Below are 20,019 nucleotides of genomic sequence, written 5' to 3'. Positions count from 1 at the left end.
TTTCACCCGCTTGTTTTCCATTAGTTTAAATGCATTTCTTCTTTAGGATTAAGCCTAGTACTGAGTCGAGGATGAAGTGATGCATCTCTAAGAAAAGGTTTTATTCCAAAAGAAAGAAGCTAGGAAACAAATGTTACCCCTTCATATGACCTCAAATTTATTTATTACTGTTTTTAAGTTTATTTTATTTGTATTTTATTTTATTATTTTATGTTATTCGCTTCAGTTTGTTGGAGTGTTGCCGTAACAGATTTGAATTTAAATATCCTCCACGGTTCATTGCATAACACGACTACAGGCGACATCCGGAGATCTCGCTAACACTTCCTGACACAGGGTTGTAACCACACAGCACAAAGTGCACCGGGTAATGTACAAGCAATGTCCAGAAAGAGAAAACATTGAAGAAGTTATTACTGAAGGCCTGCCAGTGATGATGACTGCGAAGATGATAACCCAATTAAGTGCTGCTGGCAAGTCCAACTGGATCCTGTTTGTGTGGCTTTGAGTAAACTCCTGAGAGCGATAAGCCTCCAGCAGATACTGAGCAGAGCGTGAGGAGAAGTGGGAGAGGATGAAAACCAAGAGGACAGTGACTCTAACACCCAGACATCTAAAAACTGCACTATTTTAGGATTTTGCTTTTGTTTGATTTGCCATATTAAAGTGAGGTGTGACGTGCAAAGTTGTTTTAATAAACAATAAAGTGTTTCATTAACAACTATCCAAAGAGACAGTTTTGCACATGTGACTCTTAGCTGTAACAAGTTGCATTTAATACACATTTTTGCAGCCATTTGATGTTTTCATGTGATCTGTAGAGCATGTATTGTGCTGTCAGTGCCAACTTATAATTTCATTAAATGCTCACGAGCTGAAATTTATACTGAAAAGCATCCAGCAAACTGCAGTGGGACCAAAACTTACAAAACTCAGACTTCGGACCGTTTTCAAAGTCAAACTGAACTTGGAAATTAAAAAAAAATAGTTAAAAAAAGAAGAGCCGGAAGCAGATCAAAAGGCAACAAGTTTTACACAATAATCTTTATACAGTTATATGGCAGCAAATATTTATCCAAGCTTCTGTTACAATTAACATTGAACATTTTAAAACATTAACCACAGTTCTAGCAACAGAAAAGACTATGAGAGCGATGGTGTCATGTGACCTGTGAGCAGAAGAGAATGCACATGCTTATTGTAACTCAAGGGGGAGCAGAAAGTGTTGTAACCAATGAAAGCCATATGTCCACACATCAGCAATGTGGCTAACATAACACACTGGTGTGAAGGAAGACTTAAAGAGATCACATGTCCTCTCAGTTTCACCCAGGAGAATTCCTATTCACACTAAGGCTTGTGGGCCTCAATTGTTGAATTAAACATTTATATTTTCTCCCTCCCTGCGCCGTGAAATTGAACAATGACCCAGTATTAACGAAGGCAACCTTGCAGCTCAGCTTTTTCTTCTTCTTCTTTCTTTCTGCATAAACCTGTTATGTTTTCTGTGCTTGTCATTCTGTCTGTCAGCTAAAAATCTGAATTGATTCCGATAAAACTTTGTAGGAACATAGAGTGAGGTCACGTTAACGATCCATTAAAATTTGGCTTACATCCACCAAGGTCGTCTAGGTCAAGTTAATCATTTATTGGACAAAGATAAAAATCCTTATAACTTAGAGACTATAAGACCATCAAGTGTGGTGCGTATTGGCAACGTATAGAAAGCACTGTATGAAGATTTTAAATTTCATGTCACATGACCGCTGACCTCTCCTCCAAGGTAAAAGTAACTAATGCTATATAGAGCTATTTACAACTACATTTATATTACCATTGTTTTTATTAACAACATTTGGGCACATAAGGACTGATTCAGCAGGTAAAATAAGTATTTATCATGTCACCAATTTTCTAAGTAAATGTGTTTCTAAAGGTGCTATTGACATGAAATTCTCACCAGATGTCAGTAATAACCCATCCAATCCACACATGCAAGGGAAATAAACCACAGATGTCCACAAATTAGGTGTAATAATGGGAAATGACACAGGGAAAAAGTATTGAACCCAGGAAAAAAGGGAGACGCAAAAAGATGTGGAAAGTCATGGCACCAGAGGAAATCTATCAGTAATTAGAAAGCAATGCCAAGGCCAAAATTGAAAAACTCTTTAGATGCCAAAAAACACACCATGTTTAAAAGGCACTACATATATCTCCCCAACAACACCATGCCAACATGTTTAATATAACTGAAGGAAGGATGAATGAAAAAATGTATCTGCTGCCAGGATGATGAAGATGAAGGTGGACGTTTCAGCAAGACAATGATCCCGAACACACAGCAAAGGAAACTCTCAGTTGGTTTCAGAGGAAGAAAATAAAGCTGCTAAAATGATCCAGCCAATCAGCTGACCTGAACCCAAGTGAAAATCTATGGAAAGAACTAAAGGTCAGAGTTCACAGAAAGGGTCCACTGAACCATCAGGACTGTTTGTGTGGAAGAATCACGACTGAGCAATGCATGCAAATAATTTCTCTTTAAATAGGAGGCATTTTGAAGCTGTAGTCACCAACAAAGGATTTTGCACAAAATATTGCATAATGTGTGGATTTGATCAGTTTAGCACCTTTGGAAGTATATTTACTTGTTGACGTAGTCAATGCTTAAATATTATATTATCCATCCATTCGCTTCTGCTTATCCTTTCCAGGGTCGCGGGGGGCGCTGGAGCCTATCCCAGCTGTCATGGGGCGAGAGGCGGGGTACACACTGGACAGGTCGCCAGTCTGTCGCAGGGCTAACACATAGAAACACAGACAACCATTCGCACTCAGATTCACGCCTATGGGCAATTTAGATTAATCAATTAACCTATCCCGACTAACAGCGTGTCTTTGGACTGCGGGAGGAAGCCGGAGTACCCGGGGAGAACCCACGCAAACACGGAGAGAACATGCAAACTCTACACAGAAAGACTGATGGTGGAATTGAACTCAGTACCTTCTTGCTGTGCAGCAACAGTGCTAACCACCGTGCCCCTATTATATTATATTATATTATATTATATTATATTATATTATATTATATTATATTATATTATATTATATTATATTATATTATATTATATTATATTATATTATATTATATACAAGTTTTACCTGCTGTATATGGATATTCTAAATATCATGTTACTTTAGACCTCTGATCTCTTCTTCAAGGTTGAATAAGGTCAAACTTTCATAAAATGTTTCCTATCTCTAAAACTTGCTTTAAAGCCTGCTGCTTTTGTACTGACAACATTTAGCAAATGATAATAGTATGTGTGGATTCTTGTTTTCTGGGTTATTTTTACCCATTTCACATTGTCATATTTTCATAATCATTGCTGTCCATCTGAAACATAAAAGGACAGCATTAGACATTTTGTGAGAGACGGTTATAATCAGTTTGAATCAATATTTCAAACAGACCCGAGTCCAACGTGTCATCCTTCTCACCTTACTGTCCCCAGCAGGATTACACCACCCCTTCCTTTAACAAGGAAACGAGAGACGTTTGCAAACACAGCACAAAAACATTCAAAATCATCCAACTGCTACTAAATTAGGAGTAGTTGGTATGATTCACTTACCGAACCCAGATAATAATCAGTGTAAGGAAAAGCATCAAAACCACTTTGACTCCAATACCAAAAAGGAGGATAACACGATCAACTGTTAAGAAAAGTAGGAGAAAATGACAAATGACCAAGCCTGCATAGTTTCCTCTGCAAAAATGTAAAAATAAATGCAAATTTTTTTGAGCCACTAGATTGGATTTCTTAACAATTTTATGAAATATCTACTAATAATTTGCATCATTTGAACAATAGGTTATGCCCACTCGCCTGACAGACTCACTCTTTGTTTCTTCCACTTCCAGCAGGACCGCCGTCGAGTTGCTTTCTCCGAGACTGTTCCCGGCCTGGCAGAGATAGACTCCACTGTGGGACACCTCCAAAGAGGGAAGAGACAGCACCCGGCCCGAGGCCACCTGAAGCCTGGAGCTGGAGCTGTACCAGGTGTAACTATCTGCTTCAGGGTTAGCAGCGCTGTTGCAGGTAAGATTCACATTGCTGCCCACTGACAGGAGGCCAGCCTGACTCACCTCAGCAGACACGTTCAGTGGAGAATCTGCATTAAACAAAGTCACTGGTTGCACTTTGTGTTGTATGAGTAAAAACTCAGCTTGCAAGAATCAATATTATCTTCATCTACTTACACTGAACATCCAGAGCAGCAGGGTGTGATTGCACTGACTCATACCCCTTGACAGTACATGAATATTTCCCAGTGTCTTCTGCCTGCGCCCACAACAATGTTTTTGTCATTGGATGTCCATCTTTGAACCAGAGTGTGCTTCCAAGTTGGCACGATGTCACACATTCAAGAGTCACCTTTTCTCCAGCTCTCACTCTCTCCGGCTGCACTGTGGCTCTCATCTCTGGATGTGGGTCAGTTAAATGTTTTTTTTTTTAAAAAGAACAAGAGGCTGGAAACATTAAGTCTGGAGAGCAGGTTTAATGTAAAATCACTTTACCTGAGACGGTCAGATGCACAGAAGTTTTGCTACGCATTCCTATCGTATCCGTGCCAAAGTGGAAGTAGTAATATCCAGTGTCATTAACCTGCAGGTCACGAACTTTCAGGCTGCAGTTGTGCTGCTGGTCGCCAAGATATTCATAACGATGGCGATACGACAGAAGGTCGACTGAAAGCTCAACTCGTTTCCAGACACCATTTTCCAAACGTCCCTTGTACCATCCAGTCGTTCTAACAGTTTCCCCAGCTGTGTAGTTGTATACGCACCTAAAAGTCACAGATGATCCCTTTATAGCACAAAGATCTGGGTTTTCAAATGTCACTGACCGAGCAGCACTCACAGTTCCTGCTGACAGGTGATGAAACACGACAGAACATATTTTGTTAGTTTCTTTTATTATTATGGAGAATTCAAAGACAAGACGTAAAGGGGAAATTGAAGTAAACCGCTGAACAGTGTGTTTTTTACTTCTTACAAAAAAATGAGGAAGTGAAGTTGTCAAAACAAGGCAACAACAAGAAGGTGAAGATCACTCTGCTGTTCACTCTTATTCGGCCTCCACTAACTGCAGCTTTTTGTTGTCATCATTTTGGTTTGGCTTTTCAGAATGAAACAAATAACCAAACATTGACCTGACAGATACTAAAACAGTCAGTTAATCAGGGGAAATTACCCGATTACATGATTGCCAGCAGTGCGTGTAATGCAAATACTTTCAAATGTGCATGTGAACTGCCACAGTGAAAACTGGGTACGTGTTTTGGGTACAGAATAGGAAAGTAAGTAGGTTCCTTTAAGAGAGCAAGTAGAGGTTGGGTGTGTTTCTTTTTTGTGACGTGACTGTCTAATTGCTATCAGATAATATTCTTCTGGCAGCTCTCTACCAAGCTTTTCATATTTGATGGATTACAATCGGTTCCGATAAAATTTAAGGAGAATAATATTGCTGTTCTCATCCTCATCAATGTTTTTTCTTGCTCATTTGTTGCCTTTTAACTTTCAAAGAGGAAAATCCCACTGAGTACTTTTTTGTATTTGAGTGTCTGCAGTCGCTGAAAATCACACATCCTGAAACAGTTAAACAGCATTTTAACTGTTTCAGCATTTAAGTCTTCCACTGCTACACATTAGCAACTGAAAGTCCAAAACATCAAAGTGAAACTTTGAAGAAAAAAAGATGGTTGGTTGTAAAAATTTGAATCTTGGAAAGTACCTGCTTTCAGAATAATATAATCCCTCTACTCATTGTCTCATCTTTTTATTTATTCCTGTTTGATGCATCATTGCTTCAGCAGGTACAGTCATCTTAACAACTGTGTTATTTTCTATCCTCATGTTCCACATTCACTCTTTGGCTCTTACAAAGTAAAAGCAGCCCCATGCAGTGTAGACATAACAGATAATTACTAAGTATACTTAAAAAAAAAGTCTAGAATTGCAATCAAAAGAAGTTTTATTCCATTCCAAGCTTTTATGTTATCTTAAAACTCAATTGATAAATAATCTTCTTACCTGACTTCACAGTCAGGAGCAGCAGCACTGCGATCATCATCTCCACATCAATGCGCAATATTTCCACACAGCTTTGAAGTCTTGGCGTCTACTGTAGCTGATACAGTAGACGCCAGCTACACATTTCTGCATTCTGCTCTGTAGAGTTGCATTGAGACCTCTGCATGAACTTGAGATTCAGACAGTGGGAGGGCTCAGCGGTCTCTCACCCATCCTCCGTTATGACTCATTGCCAAAAATGTGACAATTTAAAGTCAGGTGAAAAAACAACAAAACAGAAGACAGAATGGTTTTATTTTGGCCTTAAACTAATTTAATAACATTTGTGAAACCCATTCATAAATAAATTACAGCAAATATTCATTTATTTGTAACTTATTATTCACTTTTTTCAAGATTTTTTTTATAAGCTGGCAGATGGGGAACTTGTGTTTCACTAGTTCAACTTCCATTTCTGTTATTACTCTCACTTCGTAATGAAAATATGACAACTTTGAAAACAAATGCCCCTCGATTATTTTTTCCATCCAGCCAAACACCAAAATGTAAAAATGAAGAAAACCCTCTAACAGAAGGAAGGCATTTCTGGCAGGTCACGATCATTTACCATGAACTTTGTCCCTTGTGCCTTTTTTAAACCATTCAAAGAGAAGCATCACTGATTGAAGGGTGAACAAAGAAGACAGGTTTAAGACATTTGTTTGTGTGTGTGTGCGCGTGCGCGAACCTGACGTCTGACCCAGCTATAATCGGTTCAGGCTGGGCCTGCATAACCTGTTTGTTACTTGTTTTCATCAATCCAGCTTGCACATAAGGAAGTTCTCCACATTCCTAAAAGCGCCCTGTTGTCCTGAACTTCTGAAGCGAGCGGATGGAGATAGGCAGAAAGAAGTGAAGCAGCGAAGGGTAAGAAGTGTGAGGACAGTGACACTGTTATGGACAGTGGGCGCAGATGTTCGTCACAGCGGCCGGTCTCCACCACATCTGTGCAATAAATAGGATTTTCTTTTTAAAGAGGCACCGTCAAACAATCTTCAAATAAGGAAGCTTTCTGTAGAGCTGGTTGGGAAATTCCAGTTCGTTTTGTGCTCAGTGTAAGTAATTTCATTTGAAATTCATATGTTTTCTAAAATGAAAAAAGTAAGTCATTTGCTCAGGTGACATAGAGCAGCATGTTAGATTGCGTGTATGTTTAATTTATAGTATTTTTAAAACTATGTTGTTGTCAACACTCTCAGTTTGCTATATCTAATTCTAGAACAGTGTTCATCTACTGCTGCACTACACCCATGAAAAGAATGGTTGCATAAATAACTGGTTATCTACACACTCCCGCACACAGGCACCCGTATAACCTGGTTTTGCATTCACTGAACTTCTTTTATGGTTTATGAAGTTTTTGTTGTTTGCAGGTTACTAACTGGAACTATAGTGAAGAAAATATGGACGGAGAAATGAGGAGCAGAAGGGCGCTTCCTCTGATGTGCTTGTTTCTGACTGTGCTCCAGATCAGCACACCTTCCTCAGGTAAACCAACCACATCCATGACTTCCAAAATATACTTTGCAGTCACTGAGACATTCCTCTCTCACGCTTCCTCATTCCATCGTCGCAAATCTTTCCATCCATTTCATTCCAGTCATTAGGCTAGATATACATTTAGGAGAGGAGGTGTGACTCTGTATTTGGATATTTGTTTTGTATTTATTTTGTGAAATAACTTTGATGTTATTTACTTTCTATAAGAATTTTTGTACTCTTTAGTTTTACCAAATATAAATTGCTGATATATTTGGGTTAGCAGTGCATTTGTTAAATTGCAACTTTTTACTTTTTACCTGATCATTTTTCTTCCTTCTCTCTCTCTCTCACGCGCATGCATTGATCACCCAATCACTGCTCCAGCTCAAAACACAACTTTGAGTACTGCTAGCACCACCACCAAAGCTCCAAGCACCGGTGCTCTCAAGTACAGCACACAGCCATCTAACATCTCAGTGGGTGTGGGAGAGCCTGCAGTGTTTCACTGTGGCGTGCCCGAAGCGCATCCGAACCTCACGTTTACCTTGTATGGGAGTAATCACAACTACAGCCTCACCTGCCCCGGTGGCCACGTGGAAGACATCCCCCAGGTGAGGGAGGGGAGGGGGGAGTGACCATGTGACTGTTGTTTTCTGACAGGAAACAGCTGCTATTAGATTACAGGGAGTCTTTCTGAAGAAGCAGAAACAGGATGTGCACATTGAGGAACAAATATGACAAAGCTTTTCTAGGAAACCAAAGTCACATTTACAATAAGGTTACAGCAGCCCTCACTGTGCCGTGGATTTATATATTCTAAGCGTGTCTGCATATTCATTTTTTTCATTGTAAGTGGTCATTATAAGGACATTCAATCATGAGTTTAACATGTTTGCACTATGGTGCATTTTCAACTCATCCCCATCAAACGACCCAGGATCATTTTATAGTATCATCGTCTTACGTGTGTTAAGATTGTGTTGACATTGTAAATTGACCACCATCAATCACCCTATGAAAACGTCTTCTTTTGAAGCACTTTTGAATCCCTTATTCAGTCTCCTTTCTCTCCTCTTTCTCCATCCTCAGGCTGTCTATGGACGTTGTGAAATGAAGAATGGAGAGTCGCTGGCTACGTGGACCCTCCTGGGAACTGCCTTGCCCCACAACGGCACAAGAGTAGTTTGTCAGCAGCTGAGCAACCCGAGAGCGCTCTCTGCCGTCCTGCATGTTTATGGTGACGTATTGAAATACAGTAAAACTAAGTGCATTGCCTAACGTTGCATGTCTTCAGTTTAATTCAATCCAGTAGTCTCTTGGGTTCAGGTCCAAGTCGCTTTATTTGTACCTTTCAGTAGTTGCAGTTTAATCAGATGGTTGCCCCACTTTGAGCGTTTCCCGTAGTTTCTTACCATTAAAAGGGGGTTAAAAGGAGAAAGAACATCATCTCCTAGTTCTTTCTCAGAGGGGATCATCTGACTTTTGGGTTTTCTCTCTTAATTGTAGGACCTCAACATTACACACTAAGACCTGTCAATTCTCTGTGGGGGACACTAAGTCTGAGACCACTGTTCCCAACAAAATGTTTGCAGTCTATGGAGTCCTGCTGTACTGTCAAGAGGACACCCTGAGCTTAGTGACTTTCCACAGACAATGGGCATTGCAGCTTTTACATCTTATGGCAACAAGTTTAAGTGATCATTTTTTTGCAGATAAACCACTAAAACTCAAATTGTTTCTTCAATATGAGATTCTTAACTTCAATTTGGCAGCATTTCATTAATGTGCAGTCATTTTAACCCTTTAGCTTTTTATTGAGTGGTTTGTTTGTTTTTTTGTCAGTGTTCATTTTCAATCTCTCCAGGAAGTAGAGGACTGAGTGAGGCAGAAAAGAGGAGATAGAGAGCATATAGTTTTACCTACCTCGAAGCAGGACGCACCTTATGACAAACTGAAAGTGTAATAAGCAATGCGTCTTTTCAGCCTTTTCAGTTAAATACACACACACACACAGTACATAATCAGGTGCAAGTCTAATTTCTAATGTATTTACTTTGCCGAGACTAGGGCTGCTCTGGTTACATCATCCAGCTCATCCATATATGGGCATTGAGATTTTTGGACATTTCTAAGCACACAAACTACAGGGAGGTGCTCATCTCTGAGGAATGCCTTAAAACTGAAAGCCTTCTTCATCATATCTGTTCATGGCATGACTTGGATACATAGGATCCAGATACAGTTATAATCTTAGATATAGTGATCTTTTTCTCCTCTGATAAGGAGAAAAAGAATGATACCCTCTGAAAGGTGAGACCTCTCTTAAACACGATGCAACAAGGCTGGCTCAATCTGCAGAGACCACGAAAAGCCTGTGTAGTTGAGACAGCATGTAAAGTTTCCTTTACATGGCGGTGTCCTGTTTTGCACTCATGTTGTTTTTATTTTTACTTTATGCCTAGATACTGGTGCAACCAATGTCCTTCTCATTGGCTGTATTCTTGGAGGATTCTTTGGCGTCCTGTTAGTGGCAGCTTTGTTATACACCTTCCTGGTCAAATCTGAGTCCTTCCAGGAATGCTTCGGTGAGTGATGGATAAATTTATTAGCACAAGAAATGACTGAGAAGAATAAATAGACTGACAATTAATATACAATGTGTCTGTGCTTTTAGGTGGGGAAGAAACCGAAGATGATATGATCACTATTGTATCAACGGAACAAAAGAAGAAATCAAGTCAGGATGTGACAGACTGAAAATAGATACACAAACTGTTTCTATTTTGTTACCAGGCTAGCTAAAGTGAGAGCTGGACTGAGCCAAGGTCTGGAGATAATGCTGTTGCAAATGTTTAAAATCAATACTTTTACTGAAAGTGCTCATAGATATGACGAGACAATCTGTTCCTACACTTTGATCTGTTCAATTTAGATGCTTTGAATAATTTCTTCTCACGCTTTAAATTATTCGTGACCACAAGCCAAATAAATCTTGCTTACTTACTTAAAATTAGTGTATGTATGTGTGTAGAGAAAAGAAAAATCAGGCAGACAAAGAGCAATGAGCTCATTTACATCTAAATAAGTCGTTCTCTTAGCTTGAAAAACAACACTGGTATTTTATAGCTGTTTTATTTTGGAAATATTATAATTCCACATTTATGCAGTGCAACGACGCAAAAATCACCTGTACCAATTCTGATTACTTATTGAAAGGACGATGTGATTTAGGCCACTTAAACTTGAAATTGTGATTACAAGTAATTTAGTATCACTTGATGATTTTGAATCTGTAAACATGTTTTCATCTCAGCTCCAGGTGGAAGGAAAAGGAAAGAAATGACGGTGCATTGTAGCCAGTCGGTGCCATGTTTTACTACATGGCACTGACATTTTTCTCTCTCTGCTCCATTTATGCCTGCTTTTGAAGGCTTTCAGCCTGACAATGGGCTGCTCACTAATGCAGGAACTACATGTGCTTTTAACAGTAGGTCAGTTTGTCCACTTGAGGGAAGCACTTACTCTGAGGAAAAGCTGATCATCAAAGAATGACTGTGAATAAAAACTCTTAGTCAACATAATTTGCATATGCTAATAAATTAAAAGTACACTGTAGATGTTGATGTACTGGAGTTTATTGAATGAAGTGAGCATCTATATTTATATGTTGCTTTTTCCATAAAGACAGCACAGAGCAGAGTTGCTTTAAGTTTTTACAGCTCAGGGTGTATCACTCTTTATGCTTTGTGTGTATGTGGTTATTTGCTGTCTATGCATTCTACTTTAATTTTTTCATATATTAAATATATTTGTATGTTTCTTTACATATATCTTGCTGCAGCTGCTCACACTTTTCATGAGACACACTGATGTTAAAAATAAAAGCTGAGTGCACTTTAATCCAGCCCTTACTGATTTTTTTTCTCCATATTGAGCTGTTTGATTCGCTCTGTGGGTCACTATGTAATCTTGGGTCATTAGTTATTAGAGGAGCAGGTTAGGTGCTCTAACTCCTAATCAATATATCAAAAAATCATTCTATGACCATGTTTTTTGTAGAATCCAGGCCCAGAAAAGCCTAAGAAGATAAGTTAGATAAAAAACTACGTTTGATACGGCCTTTCGTTGTGTTTAATGAGATATCTGGATGTCTATGTCTATGACATTTGTTGTAGATGTAGGCTTGATTTTCTTCTGTAGTCTGTAGGAAGTTTACCATCAGATTTTTTTTCCTTCTATAATGTTGTGCTGGTCAGACCTTCTTGTATTCACTTTAGAACAAGACACCTGGATGAATTGTCCCTGCAACCACGAGTCAGTAATGCGATTAGACATCACAATATCCGGCGCAACATCTGCTCCCATTTCTTTAGTTGAATCTATGAAAAATTCCACATTTTTATACAACAAATACAAATTGTTGTATAAAATCTGATTTTTCTACCTATAACTGCACATCACTTTCATTTGCAGTCTTGGTTCTAGTTAAAGTGAACTTTTATATCAACAATGCAGATGGTTTTAGAGTATTAGACTGTACTCTCTTCTCTTCTCTGTTTATATTCAAAATTAAGAAAGGCAGTCCACAGCTGATCCACATTATGAATTATGAAGCTTTATGATGATAACTGATGGATTTTCCCTTCACATGTTTGGCTCATTATCCTGAGTCAGTTAAATATTTCAGAACGGCCGACCATACCAAAGGTTTTATTTTAACAGATCCAGTTTGAAAGTCCTTTGCTCTTTTGCCTTCTGCTGATATCTTCTTTTATCATTTCATCATCTTCTTCTGCACTTCAGTCATTTGGACCAATAACTAAGACTCGTGAAAGAGACAGAGGTCAGTAGCCTGTCATATTGAATAAGATTCAAATTCAGACATTTACCTAACCTTAATTTGCCAACTAAGCCCAGAGACTGGCTGGATTTGAATGTAGAAAATCTCTTTGGGGCTTTAAAACACAGAGCATCAGAGCCTTTTACTCCACCACACATGGCTGCATTTGGGTCCACTTTATGTGCTTACTTAAAATTTGTTTTTTTACGATTCCCATTTTCTTACATAAGGAGCAAATGAGATCAGGCCACTTTTACTGTCATGGTTTTTCTAGTAGAAAGAAACGTCTGATCCTTTGTTAAACACACCTACATTTTATGAAAACTTTAGGGAAAGATTGATGTGGAGGCAGAAAAGAAAGAAAATAAAAATCCTTCTCACATCCACAAATAAGTCCAATGTAGAATCTCACTCACTCAGCAGTCTTTCCAGGTACATCTCTTGTCATCCCCAGCGTGTCTTATCTTTTTTAGATGGAGTGTATTTGTCAGGTTGAGTGGGCAGTCTATTTATTATCTATTTATTTATTGCCTGCTAAAAGACAATATGACAGAAAACGTTTCTGAAAGTCTCAGAAACACCATGAGTGAGCAAAAAAAAGGTTCTGGTCTAAACAGTTTCTTAGTGACCGCATACATTGGGGTACATATCTCAGCCAAAAAAAGCTGGATTTTGTGGGATAGTCAAAAACTCTGGACACATTTCGATACATATTATACAGCAACTCGGAGTAGATTACATTAGATGAAACTTTATTAATCCCTCGGGTGGATTCCTCCAGGAAATTCAGTAGAAGTTTTGAGCTGTAGCTCAGAAGCTTGATGGTATAAAAACCTGGAGATGCTGGGGATTGAACCCAGGACCTCAGACATGCAAAGCATGTGCTTTACCACTGAGCTACATCCCCTGACAATATAATGAAGCCTGGGAATGAATTTAAACTGAATAAGACAATGGAAAGCGTTCTTGTATGTTTTCAAGGCAGTTCTCCCAAATGTCGTCTGGAATACATTCTCCAAAGTAATTTTCCCGCTTAGCAGAAGAGGAGGCGCCTGCAGACAAGAGAGCGTCAGGTGGGATTTTAACATATTTTTCTACATGCTACTCTCTATTATAGTCTCAAAATTAATTTATACCTGACGTTACCTGCAGGTAGCAGGGATAAGATGTTACTTTGCAATCCCTATTTCCTTTGTAACTGCTTGAAAGAAGCAAAGACCCCCATTCATGCAAATATCGTATAAATATATACCAGATTTGGTGGGGGTTTTAGCAGTGGGTAATGCTAGGGATACAGGGTTAAGATTGAACTAAGATTAACTCTGTTTCAAGCTCCATACAAGACTGAATATGATTGAGCTGTTGTTAAAACCTCACTTATTAGTAGTAGTGGGAGTTAACTGGATTGCACACTTATTAAGAAAGAAATTAGACATTCTCAAACAGATGCAATTAGTTTCCCAATTAGAGAGAAAGGAAGAGTTTTCCCAAACTATTTCAACAAATATAAAATAAAACATGTAGTGTCACAGTAGAGTAGGAGAGCATCTTTAAGAACAAAGTCAAAGGTGACAACAGGAGAGTACAACAACAGGGCCATTTGAATTGTATTTGAAATTGTGCAGAGTTCCTATTGGTAAGCTGGATGTTGAGGTGTGTGTAGGTGGCACTGATCACATAGCTGGTTGCTATAAAAGCAGGGTGATTGCTGTTCAGCAGCCACGGATCACATCATAAACTGACTGACAGCAAATACAATCTCTGAAAACTGATCTGTGTGGCTTGTTGTCCAAACAGGAGCAGATATGGGGAAAAGCAACTTTGAACTGGCACTTTGCCTCGTACTAACGGCTGCCTGTGGCTTACAAGGAAACATTGAACGTGACACACAAATTTTTATTGGGAAAAGGAACTGGACACAAGCAAGACTATTCTGCCAGACACATTATGTTGACTTGGCTACTTTGGACATGATAAATATGAAAGTTATTATACCATTTTTGGTCCAAAGGAATATCCCAAACACTTGGATTGGTCTGCTCAGAGATCCTGAAGATGACTCATTCTGGAAGTCTATAAATCTAAGGTGAGTGTCAATTTTGAAATGACCTTTATGTCAATATCCATGTCTGTTTATGCTGATTTTGAGATGATTGTTGTGTTGATTTCAGAACAGGTGAAGGTGTCTCAGGTGATGACCTCTCACATACCAGCAAATGGGCCTCTGCACAGCAGGACTACTGTGCAGTTGTAGGAGATGACCTCATGTGGTACAGTGCACAATGTTCAAGTATCAATAATGTCTACTGTTCCCGAGGTGATGTAATCCAGTATCACACTGTTATGCTCGGTTGGTATGATGCTGTAAAGTTCTGTATGGAAAACTATGGTTACCTAGCCACTGTCACCCAGGTAAACTCAGGTGATGTTGACAAACGGGGCTGGATTGGACTGTATCGAGTGGGAGGCAAGACCTGGAACTGGACGGGTAGTTTAGCATCTAGCTACAGAAACTGGGCACCAGGACAGCCACTCACTGCAGACTGTGGCTCTTTGTATGCTTTTATCGGAGGCTGGGTAGGCTATGCTTGCTCTGAAAAGTTTAACCCTTTTTGTTTTGTTGACAACCTGGTGGTGGTGAATGAGAACAAGACATGGGAGGACGCCTTGATTCACTGCAGAGAGATGAAAGCATCATGTGCTGGCTGTACATACGACCTCCTGAGCCTGACCGATGTCTCTCAGTACAACTATGTCAGAGACAGGATCTACAGAGCAACCACTGATGAGGTTTGAGTTTATTAGTTTTGAATTATAGATGTTCTTCTAAATGCATCACTTGTTCATAGATTCTGCATTAAACACCAGAGGAGTTCACGTTCAAGTGGCTTTACTCTTTCTACTAGTTCAGTGCTTTAAGGCAGGCTGTGCTGTGGAGATGTCCTTTCATGTCCAATGTGTTTAAAATCTATACTGTACAAAACAACTGCATGGGGGGGGGAAGGAGGGGGTGGGGGTAAATTAAAAAAAGGATCAATATTCATTTCAGGAAAGGCTTCACTAAAGCCTCGGTAATGAGTATTTGTGTCCGGCTTAATTTGCAAATAGAAATCTCTTATATCAACACTTCCACAGCCAGGAGTGACTCTCCCAGTTTTGTCCTGTGTTTCTCAGGCTTGGATTGGCTTGCGCTTCCTGGGAGGAAAATGGTTTTGGTTAAATGGAGACAAACCAGGTCCCAAAGATATGCTGCCGGACTGTCCGTCCAACTGGGAACACTGTGGGACTTTGTCCAAGTTTGACACAAACAGCACGTGGATGATCAGGGACTGCGCAGACAGAAGAAACTTTGTCTGCATTGAAGTGACCCCATAGTGAATGAAACTGGCAGCTTAACATCAAATGCGATAGTAATGGTTGTTCTATCTGTACGTTAGAGTTATGCACTAATCAAATCTATGCTAAGTGTGATGCTAATATTATTTATTAATCCTTTCATTGTAACACACATTATACCATATACATATGTTATGATCTCTGAAAACAACGGTGTACTCTGAGGTTGTAGATACTTTAAAACGAGAAGTGCAGATCAGGCAAGATCAGTTGCATCATTAAAACACGAAAGCATTACATGGCTTTGAGCTACAGTGACAAAGGCTCCTTTAATGACAGATATATTATTCAAGGACCTTAAATGACTTTAGATGACTTCTTGAAAACCCATCTGTTCTCTGATTGGATTGTTACATTTGTGATTGACATGACATTGACCAATCAGATGAAAGGAAGAAAAACAGGGTCAAAATTCGTACTTGTAACTTGCAGGGTTTTTTTCTGGCTAAGTCCACACACAAATCTTTTTTACGCACACACAAATCTTTTTACACATACAAATCCTGATTTACAAGTACAAAACTGACTTACAAGTACAAAATATTTATGACCACATGTTGAGCCCATAGCAAAGCTCTTCAATCTGCAAAAGCTTTCACCTTCAATCCTCCAAATGATAACACCACAAGAACAATGGACACCTGAACCAAGACGAGCAAATCATGCCTGTCAAAGCTATGTCAGTGTCGAGGACCACTGAAAGGCATCCAGAGATGATTCCCCACATCTGTTTAACATGGCAGAGGTTTATCGATGATGCAAATGTGAAAAAAAACAGAAAAAAGCTCCTGGCCTCTCAGCTTGCCCAGTTCAAGCCATTGTTAACAGGAGATGGATACACCATACAGATGGCAATAATGTAACGGATGGATGTAAATAGGCAAGGAGCTTTATGACAGCACTGTCTGAAATGAAAGGAGAGAGATCCCTTTTTTCGGTATTATTTAATTAATGTCTATTTCTAAATGTGATAGTAAGGCAAGCGTTACTTGCCTTACTTTTCCTGATGGAACTCCACTGCGTAATGTCTGCATTAGTCTTACACATGCCACATTTTATACACAAATTTGAGTTACAGTATGCTTAACTATCTACTCTCAGAGTGACTTAGTAGCATATAACAGTAGGCAGTTGATACCAGAGAAAACTGTTGAGCCATGAAATGAAGCCAGAGGTGGCCTCATACATGCATACTACTACTACTACTAATGATGATGATGATAATAATAAATAAATAAATAAATAAACCACCCTTCTCAGTTTTGTTATGAATGGTGAAACCATGCAAAGGCCTTTTTACAGTGAGTAAATATGCTTTTGAATCCTCTAAAATTTCACTTTTTATCACAAGACTCTGTGTTGAACTGCAGTTTTTGCCACTTCAGCATGGACTTACAGTTTTTTCTGATTGCTTAAGCACATTTTTTGTAACTATTGGCTAATTTTGCAAAACTCTTCACACAAATAAGAAAACCTGTCACCCAATAATCAAAACATTGTAGTTCTCTTGCAAAAGCAAACACAGCTAGATTAACTCTTCACACCTTCGTAAAAATGGTGTTTCCGTATCAAACAGTACACACAAGCCATCATCTACTAAGCACACAATGCGCCAACTGCACACCGATGGTATGAATACAAAACACATCTGGCTTTTGCTTTCTCTGTGCACAAGGTAGGCTATGTCAGTTTGAGCTCATACTTCTGTCATAGATCCATAAGCATAGAGGGATCCAAACTTCAAGTACATCAAAACAAACACAAGTGTTCATTTCCAAGTATAGGATTATTTGCAATCGCCATAATGACTATATGGGTTACTTGGTCTGCAGTGAACATGCTTCCTCTGCCCCCAGCATCTGGTCATCTAGCAATTCTGTAAAGTAACAATTTCAGTATTTTTACATCAATGGTATTGGTGTGTTTCTCATTGGTATATGGCAGTGCTACAAATCTTTGTGCGAAGTGACTGTACTAACCGATTCTCATTTCAAGATGTCCTTATGGTGCTTGCTACAGTGTAGCGGCTCGAGTTAGGCTGGACCCGTTGGCCAGCTACCCTCAGGGTCATTCCACGGTTGATTACATGGTCCACTATTGTAGCTCTGATGTCATCAGCAATTCTATTTCTTACTCTTCCTACCCTTCCTCTCCCCCCTCCTCATCTTCCTCTCCCCCCTCCTCGTCTTCCTCTTGCTCCTCCTTGTCCTTGTCGTCCTCTTCATCCTACTTCTTCACCTCCACGTCCTCTTCCTCGGCCTCCTCTACTTCTCACTCTTTCTGCTCCCTCCATTGTACTCCGCACACACAGCTTACCTGTATTATAGTGCTTAGGCTGATTGCAAAGTGAACTAATTATCTAAGAAAGTTTTGACATGTGAAAGTGTGCCAGACAGTTGGCAAATTAGTGTTAATGATAGCCATACATGTGTATACTTTTGCTAGGAGTGTGTTGGAAATTTGGTAATTGAGTGTTGTGCAGTGAATTGTGCCTACAGTTGTGCAAAGTGTGTGTTACAAAATTGCAAACTGAGTGCAAAGCAGTTTTTGTGCTTTTAGTTTTGCAAACTCAGTGAGTGGTTTTGCTATAAGTCTGAATAGTTTTAGAGATTGTGCTACAGGAATCACAGTTAGGGTTTAAGCATTCAGAAAAAACTGTAATTCCCTGTTGATATGAAGTAAATCTCTTTTAGCGACCTCTTGTGTTTTGCTTCCCCCTGGTGGTGATTACAGTTTGTCTCAGGACCAGCTACTACCTACTTGTATTTGCTTTTTTTTTTTAACTTTCCACCCTCATGTCAGTCTAAGCAAGCTGCTCATAACATTTCCAATAAACTAACCATTTATTTCTAAACTTAATGTTGCTAAAGTTCTCTCCAACTTCACTAAAACATTGCTACTCATAAAACGTGCCACGTCTGGGTGCATAAAACAGGGACCAAGTCTCTCATTAGTAATACAGCGCTTACCCTGCCATTTGATTGCCTTTGACTGGGATCCTCACTCACTCTGCTGTGTGTTGTGACACCTGACTGACGAGCCCAGCAAAACACACACACAGACAGAGAGGGAGAGAGAAAGAAAGAGAGAGAGAGAGTGAGATCAGCAGGAGAGAATTCTCCCTCAACTTTTAGTTGATACAGTGAGGTAGTTTGGAGCAAAGTGTTGATTCAGCTGCTCATCTGCACCTCGGTCCGCACCACGATAGGTTTCTGTCATATTCTAGTGTCTCATCTTAGCCCGTAGTGTTAGCATGGCTAAAAGATGAATGAGGAAAATGATGGATGTGTGTTTAGGAGCCAGTCAGGTTATGTTCCTCACTTTTTATTTCTTACTCTGGCTGGGATTAAATCTAACTGTCTAAACACACAGGACTCTCACATGGCCACCAACTAGTAAATCTGAATGACTTTCTGTTTGCGTATAAACCATGTTGTGACTTTATTTTGAAGGGCTTTATCATTTTTATTGTTATTGTTGGGCTTTTATTGTTATTGTTATGATATCATTATAATGATATCATTGTAAGGATAATTATGTGCAAGGATTATTATTATACACATTTCTAGGTCTGACTTCTAACTATTACGTAAGCTTACCTGTCCTCACACCTTTCTTTCTCCTGTTTATGGAAAAACACCCTCAAATACCACCATAACAGAGGCGCACGTGTGTGTCCACTGTTCAGTGTGTCTTCTCAAGATGACCTTTGTCAAATACAATGAAACTATTTAACTTGTTCCATTATATCGAAAGAAATGACTAGTAGTAGACTAGTAATAACTAGTAGCACTGGCCGAGTTGAGTTAGTTGTGGGGCAGTTGATCAGTTTTATAGCTTTTACAACTTTTAGATACAGCCTCTATTTTTTTGTGCTTTTAAGGAGGATTTGTTCGCCTTCGGAGAGCTCCTGAGAGATTTGAAATTTAAATTTTGCTCTCCAAAAATCAACACATAACATAAATATTTTATAAACATTTTGGTTTATGCCATGCTTTAAAACATTATGTCTCCAAAACAAGTAGTTGACATTATTTATTTAACCTTTATTTATTAGGTAGTCCCACTGAGACTCAATGTCTCAAATACAAGAGAGACAACATATTAAAATTACAACAATAAAAAAAACAAAAAACATAAAAAGAGCAAAGAATTGTCTAATGTT

At 39.1% G+C, this 20,019-nt stretch overlaps 2 protein-coding genes and 1 non-coding gene across 5 annotated transcripts; 1 reads left to right on the top strand and 2 right to left on the bottom strand.

Moving 5' to 3' along the window:
- Positions 1–3,166: 3,166 nt before the first annotated feature.
- cd22 (cd22 molecule) lies at positions 3,167–6,243 on the bottom strand. 2 transcript variants are annotated; one of them, XM_085290301.1, is made up of 7 exons: positions 6,098–6,243; positions 4,583–4,933; positions 4,265–4,486; positions 3,904–4,176; positions 3,636–3,717; positions 3,502–3,535; positions 3,167–3,397 (listed from the first exon to the last, which is right to left on the bottom strand). In XM_085290301.1, the coding sequence occupies exons 1-7, from the start codon at positions 6,135–6,137 to the stop codon at positions 3,362–3,364; spliced, it is 1,038 nt and encodes a 345-aa protein (XP_085146427.1). In that variant the 5' UTR covers positions 6,138–6,243; the 3' UTR covers positions 3,167–3,361. The 2 variants fall into 2 exon arrangements, with proteins under 2 accessions (XP_085146427.1, XP_085146428.1); XM_085290302.1 differs by having other exon boundaries at positions 4,583–4,930.
- Positions 6,244–6,946: 703 nt separating this feature from the next.
- Positions 6,947–11,502, top strand: LOC146563713 (uncharacterized). 2 transcript variants are annotated; one of them, XM_085290299.1, is made up of 6 exons: positions 6,947–7,191; positions 7,510–7,624; positions 8,003–8,229; positions 8,708–8,855; positions 10,081–10,203; positions 10,293–11,502. In XM_085290299.1, the coding sequence occupies exons 2-6, from the start codon at positions 7,540–7,542 to the stop codon at positions 10,373–10,375; spliced, it is 666 nt and encodes a 221-aa protein (XP_085146425.1). In that variant the 5' UTR covers positions 6,947–7,191; positions 7,510–7,539; the 3' UTR covers positions 10,376–11,502. The 2 variants fall into 2 exon arrangements, with proteins under 2 accessions (XP_085146425.1, XP_085146426.1); XM_085290300.1 differs by having other exon boundaries at positions 7,494–7,624.
- Positions 11,503–13,293: 1,791 nt separating this feature from the next.
- On the bottom strand, positions 13,294–13,365 carry trnaa-ugc (transfer RNA alanine (anticodon UGC)). Its single transcript has one exon. It is a non-coding gene; the product is annotated as a tRNA-Ala (tRNA).
- Between the last annotated feature and the right edge of the window lie 6,654 nt (positions 13,366–20,019).

Source organism: Mchenga conophoros, linkage group LG11, assembly GCF_057382185.1.
Source record: "Mchenga conophoros isolate Kocher_MC1m ecotype Shallow Benthic linkage group LG11, M_conophoros_male_GT1.1, whole genome shotgun sequence".
Classification (NCBI taxonomy): Eukaryota; Metazoa; Chordata; class Actinopteri; order Cichliformes; family Cichlidae; genus Mchenga; species Mchenga conophoros.
Note: the sequence above shows the minus strand (reverse complement) of the source record. Positions and strands in the feature narration are given on the sequence as shown.